A 6000-nucleotide genomic window follows, 5' to 3' on the forward strand; every position below is an offset into this window, starting at 1 on the left:
AGCTCAAGCTTCTGAACTTTAGGTGAACTTTATCAGACGTAATATTAGAAGATTGTCGTTACAGAATCTTGGTATAACAATAACACTACAGTTTCGATGAATAGTAAATCTTATACGGAGGATTTTTGTTTGTTCGTAGAAATTCTGCGAATGACTTATGAGTATTATATATTATTCCCTCTTTAAGGCAGTAAGCTAAGAAAACCCGTGCCAAAATTTCGCAATATAATAAATAATCCACTGATTCGAGTAGTGCATGATAGCAGGAAAGGAAATGCTGAAACAAAAACGCCTTTATTAAATACATCGAAAGATTTTCACTTTTTTCATATTTTTTGTATATATTTTATTTATTATCTTTTATTTTTTATTTGAACTGCGGCACATTATTGTAACACACTTTCTTTTTATAGAGTTTTCTTATCTTAGGTTCTTAGTTTTATTCGCAACATTTGTGGAGAGTATTTTTTACATAATCACTTGAAGTTCTCTTTGGTATTCTTTCCGCTGCATTCGCCACATCACTCATTCGGCACAATGCTCTATATTTGAATTGACTGTTGCACTAGAATGAAAAACAATACTCGCTCCCCGTCTGGAGAAGTACTCGCGTCGCTTGATTTTCCACGCATAAACCACCACAACGCCGACCAAAAGCACGACCATCGCCAGCAAAGCGATCTTCATCAGCAACAAATACAACTCCAGACGTTTCTCGTGCAGACGCAATGTATTCATCGATTGTTGCAGCACTGTTTGTAACGTGTTCATATCGTTCAACTCATGCTCGACCTCTTGTAGCGCGGCCTTATCCACACCCTTCGAAGTGCTGACGCAGGATACATCGCGTATGTGTGAGCGCTCGGCAGCATTTTCCTCTGGCTCGATGTGCAGCATCACCGAAGTGGAGAGTTGCGGCGGCACCAGTAGTGTATGCAAGTAGGTACAGTTGAACTGATTGCGCGATACGCCGAGTTTGGAGAGATTCGGGAAGACATACGAGAAGCCACCTTTACCATGTACTTCGGTCAAATTATTGCCATCGATATAAAGATAACGCAGGTTGGACAGATACGGCACAAACATATCCAAATTCACTTCGGTTAGATTATTATAAGACAAATCGAGTGTCTCCAAATTCACCTGCTTGGAGAACATGCCAAAAGTAAGTTGCCACAAACCGATCGCACGCAATGAAAGCACACGGAGCCGTTTCAAGCGATCAAACGTCGTGATGTTGACCGGTCCAATGGGGTTGTTGGCCAAGTCCAGCTGCAGCAGACCGGTGATATTCGTGATATTCTTAATATCGCTCAGATTATTCGAGCCAAGTATTAAGGTTTCCAAGAACAGGGTATTGATCATTTGCACTTCGGTGATGCGATTGTGATCGGCACGCACATGTTTGGTACCGTTAACGTAAATACGCGTTAAATTATTGTAATCCACCTGCAGCTGTGTCAGTATGCTTTTATTACCCATCTCGAATTCGGTCAAATTATTGGCGGTCAACAGTAGATTCTCCAAACCATATGCTGACTGAAAGCTGTCCGGATGTAAGCGATAGATATTGTTGTAGGATAAGTTGACGTCAACAATGCGACGCAAACGATTGAATACTTCGGGTTCAATGTACTCCAAGCGATTGTTGTTAATCGCTATTGTCGACAAATACTGATTCTCCAGCAGCAAATCTTTCGGCAACTTGCGTATGGAGTTATATGAGAGCTGCAACTTGTCTAAACTACTTAAGCCTTTGAAGGCGTTCTCATTCAGCACCTCAATACGATTGTGACTCAGATCGAGCCGCATCAAATTGCTGGCGCCCATAAAAACAGATGTGGTTATTTGTGTAATGTTGTTGTTGCTCATGTTGAGTATGCTCAAATTGCTCGCTGCGCCGAAAGTGTTGCGTGGCACATCCAAAATCTCCGTAAACGAAACGTCCAGTGTCTTCAGATAGGCAAAGACATCGAACAATTTGAAGGGTATATAAAGGAGGCGTGAATCGTAGAATTTCATAAATTTCGTATTGTTCGCTTTGGGATATTTTTGTATTTTAACGATTTGACTGTGCGACACGACGAAGCCGGACACCGTGCAATAAGCTTCACTTGTGGACATATCGTACATGCGCTCGAATTCATCGCACTTCAATGTGATATCCTCGGTGGCGGCGATACCGTTTAGCACTACTTGCAGGATTAAAATTAGTTGTATATTATTTAGAAGTCGTGTCATTTTCGCGAACGGAACAAATTCACCAGGCGACCGCTGTAAAGCAACTAAATTCCACTTGTAAGCTGAAGTCAGCTCAGATGAAAGTCTCCAATGTCTGAAGCGATTAAGGAAATGGATGTTAGTCTGCTGATATGCATTTGCTGTAATAATATATTGACATATTGAATTACATACACCCAGACTTTAAGTAAAATATAATATATTTGCCACAATATAAGCCCATGCATCCTTATCAAGTACTGCCCAGCGTTTCGAACCGGAAGATAAGTCCACCACCGCGAATAAAACGCCATAAACATTTTTATATAATATATAGGGTAAACACACACCAACATACGCAGCACAGTAATATTTATAACTCAGACACAGCTGGACCAACTTTTATGATCAACGATTTGTATTGCCGCGCCTTAAAATTTTCGATTTATATGAAGCTAGTATATGTAGAGTTTTTAAAAGTTTTTTGAAAAATATATGTTTATATCTTCGCCTAAGGTCTGTTCATTTAAATTAGGCGCATATTGGCGCTAAGATTGTTACAATATCTGATTCGGGACTTCTCTTTCGACACGTAATTGTTCGTAGCTGTGTCAAATTTCTTATATTATATGTTTGTTGGTTAAGATACAGTGGAGCCGTAGTACTATCGATATTAGCTACTAACATTTGTTCCTAAATTATTGAAAGATTTGATGATCATTCTGAAGAATTATGTTTAAACACGCAAATCGTTAACTGCGGCTGCACCGAAGATGTAACACCATCGTTCAGTTTATTTGGCAGCTATAGAGGTAATCTGCAGTTGGCCAATATCTGCAGTTCCGAAAAATGTGCAGCTTCTTTGAATGAAAAGGACCAAGATGAGAGCGAACTTTACTTTTCAATTGCCTACGCAATCCGAAGTAATACCTGTTGGTAAGAGTTTTTCTGCGTTAAATTTCGAGCCTGACGTTGTTGCTAGTGTTCGGGGGGGTTGGGGTTTTTTCTTTCAATCTTTTTTGTCTTATCTTATTGTTTAACATTTCAAGAATATGTCCTTAAAATTTTAAGTCGATAGAAGTAATATTCTTAGAGTTATCGTCTTATTAGTCTCCTGGTCTTTAACGCTCTAACTCTAACAGCTGAGGGCGGTCGGAATAGAAATGCGGCTTTAGAAGCGTTTTTCTCAAAACTACTTTTTCAAAGTCCGTGCTCACTGTCACTTCAAAACTACTTGATCGATTCACTTCAAACTTTGAACACATTTTTAACATATAAAATACCGCAGTAAAATAATAAAATAAATTCACAAAAAAGTATTTTTTTTTTTACCTTGAAATCCCTACAACCCCCTCCCCCCCTTAATGCCGGTGCCAAGACGGACGAAATTATCCACGATTTTGAAGCTATGACTGTCAACAGTGACGAAGGAGCCAAGTCGAGAGTGCGACAGGCAGTGACGTAGCTAGGGGGGGGCGAAGGGGCCGTCGTCCCGGGCGCAACGTCTTGGGGGCGGCAAAACGATCTTCGCTGTTTTTTAATATTCAGAAAAATACTTCAACAAATTTTTTTACAAAATTTATTATAAAAGGTCAAGAGTTGTACACTCACAATGTAATAATCTGAATAACAATGAAAAATATTAATTTTTACTCGAATACTCTTCAGTTTTTGAATTTGTCTTATATCTTTTGGCTTATATCTTTCTTAAAAATAGTGATAGAATTTAAAGATGCACTTTTCTAGCTTTGATCGCTGCAAAATCACATATCATATCATTGTAATTTAACGGATATGTCACAGTTGAAGCATAGGGCAAACTGTGAGAGCGACACATTGCGACGTAGGAGTGACAAAAAAAAAGTATCTTTATTTTACTCTGTCGTCGCGACGTGTCACTCTCACAGTTATTCTATGCTTAATAGTCTTAGTCCGGAACAACGTTTACAATTCGTTCCAATCAATTACCAAAACAATGGTTCGGTTCGAGCAACACCTCGCTTCCTGAGTCCGACATTCGGTCGACATTACATACAGGATTAGACCTTCGGATGGTACTCATCGCTTAATTCTGCTATTTATGCAACAATGATAACTCTGAAGATAACTTTTAACAAGTAAGGAAAGCCAAAGCTCGGGTCTAACCGATCATTTTGTACTCTTGAAATTTCAAAGGATCAAAGCCGACAAAATACGTTTTTGAAAAGTTATAGTCCGATTTCGATCCAAGATGAAATACCTTGAGGGCACTATCTGTACAAAGTTTCATCCGGATACATTGATTGGAAAGTGAAAGAACCAGATGGAATTTAAAATTGTGTGAAAGAATAATATCAAGTAACGACTTTGGTTGAGATTGCTCGAGTAGGTCACAAGATATGGATTTTCACCTAAATATTTGCGGTGTCACGCCCATCATTTCAACTCGCCTCGTCATCCTGATCATTTGTAATATATACATATATCATTTATATATACATCATATGTATATATAATCTTATATCTAACTAGATTATTTTTAGATGATACAAACAAACAAACCACCATTTGCAAGAGTATGAAAATTGATATTTTTTTGCAAATACGAAGCGGTTCATGTCTGCAAAACAATAATAACCGCTCATATCACCAATGACGTGCTTTAGAACCGAATGAATGCACACAGACATATGTATAAGAGTTAGGCTTAAAAGAAAAAGTGTTACTTCCGGTGCGGCTGCACCAAAGCGGTGATAAACACAGAGACCTTGAGGAAGGGCAATGATTATAATTGAAATTAATGCGAATAAATGAACAACGCTTGAGCAAAAATAACTGTTTGTTTATATAGAGAGCGGACAATTATGGAGACCACCACAGTTGCACCAGCTTATTGATGCATAATACGAGTATCAAAGGTCAAGTGAAGCAGTGGAAATACACTGGGACTATACGAGTTTAAAACATTATCACAATTCAGTTTATGTTTTCTTCCGAAAACTCACATTTTATTGCAGACACATGAATTTATCAACAATATCGTATAATTTGTTTATCGTAAATATATTTTTTGCTATAAAATCGTAAATCACTAAAACAGCACACAATTGCATTCACTTCTTCAACAAAAGCGGTGCGGTGTAGGCAGGAGCGTAAGGCGACGCGTAATACGGCGAAGCTGCGTAGGGCGAGGCGAAGTACGGTGCTGGTGCCACGTAGGGTGAAGCCAGGTAGGGCGATGCAAAGTTGCCATGGTACTCACGGGTGTAGATGGCAGCTGACGGCGCGGCGGCGACCACGGGCGCTGTGTACGCGAACACGCTGGGTTTGGGCTCAGCACGGGCGACGGCAGCCAGGACCAAAAGGACGAAGGCGATGTACTTGAACATTTTGTTAATTTTTAATTTGACTGAGAAGCGCGTTACTGCTGAATATGTGTGATTAGCGAGTAGTTAAACTGCTTTGCTGCGGTAAGTTGGGTTTGCAGAGGTTTATATATTAAGACAGCTATATTATAAACATAGCCCATAATCAAGAACCTTGAGCGCCAATTCGGCTAGTTGGTACTTGGTTTTTACCAAGCGTAGTAAGAGTTAAAAGCAGAAGCAGAAACGTGGTAGCCATGACTCCTATTACCCGCAACACATTCCTTTTTTGGATCTCAAAGCCACATACACACATTTACATACATAGCGTGGCAAAGCAGCCGAGCATTGTCTAGTTAGTGACAGCTCTTTAAGGAATTGTCAAAATTATGCAATTTCACCAGAGCGTCATTATGCTTCAAAATACATATATACA

At 39.3% G+C, this 6000-nt stretch overlaps 1 protein-coding gene across 1 annotated transcript; it reads right to left on the reverse strand.

Annotated features, from left to right (window-relative positions):
• Positions 1 to 328: 328 nt before the first annotated feature.
• LOC120778318 (slit homolog 2 protein) lies at positions 329 to 2269 on the reverse strand. Its single transcript, XM_040110113.1, has one exon. It carries the CDS (start codon positions 2239 to 2241, stop codon positions 526 to 528), a length of 1716 nt encoding a protein of 571 aa, XP_039966047.1. The 5' UTR covers positions 2242 to 2269; the 3' UTR covers positions 329 to 525.
• Positions 2270 to 6000: the final 3731 nt, after the last annotated feature.

Source organism: Bactrocera tryoni, chromosome 5 (genome assembly GCF_016617805.1).
Source record: "Bactrocera tryoni isolate S06 chromosome 5, CSIRO_BtryS06_freeze2, whole genome shotgun sequence".
NCBI classification, from domain to species: domain Eukaryota; kingdom Metazoa; phylum Arthropoda; class Insecta; order Diptera; family Tephritidae; genus Bactrocera; species Bactrocera tryoni.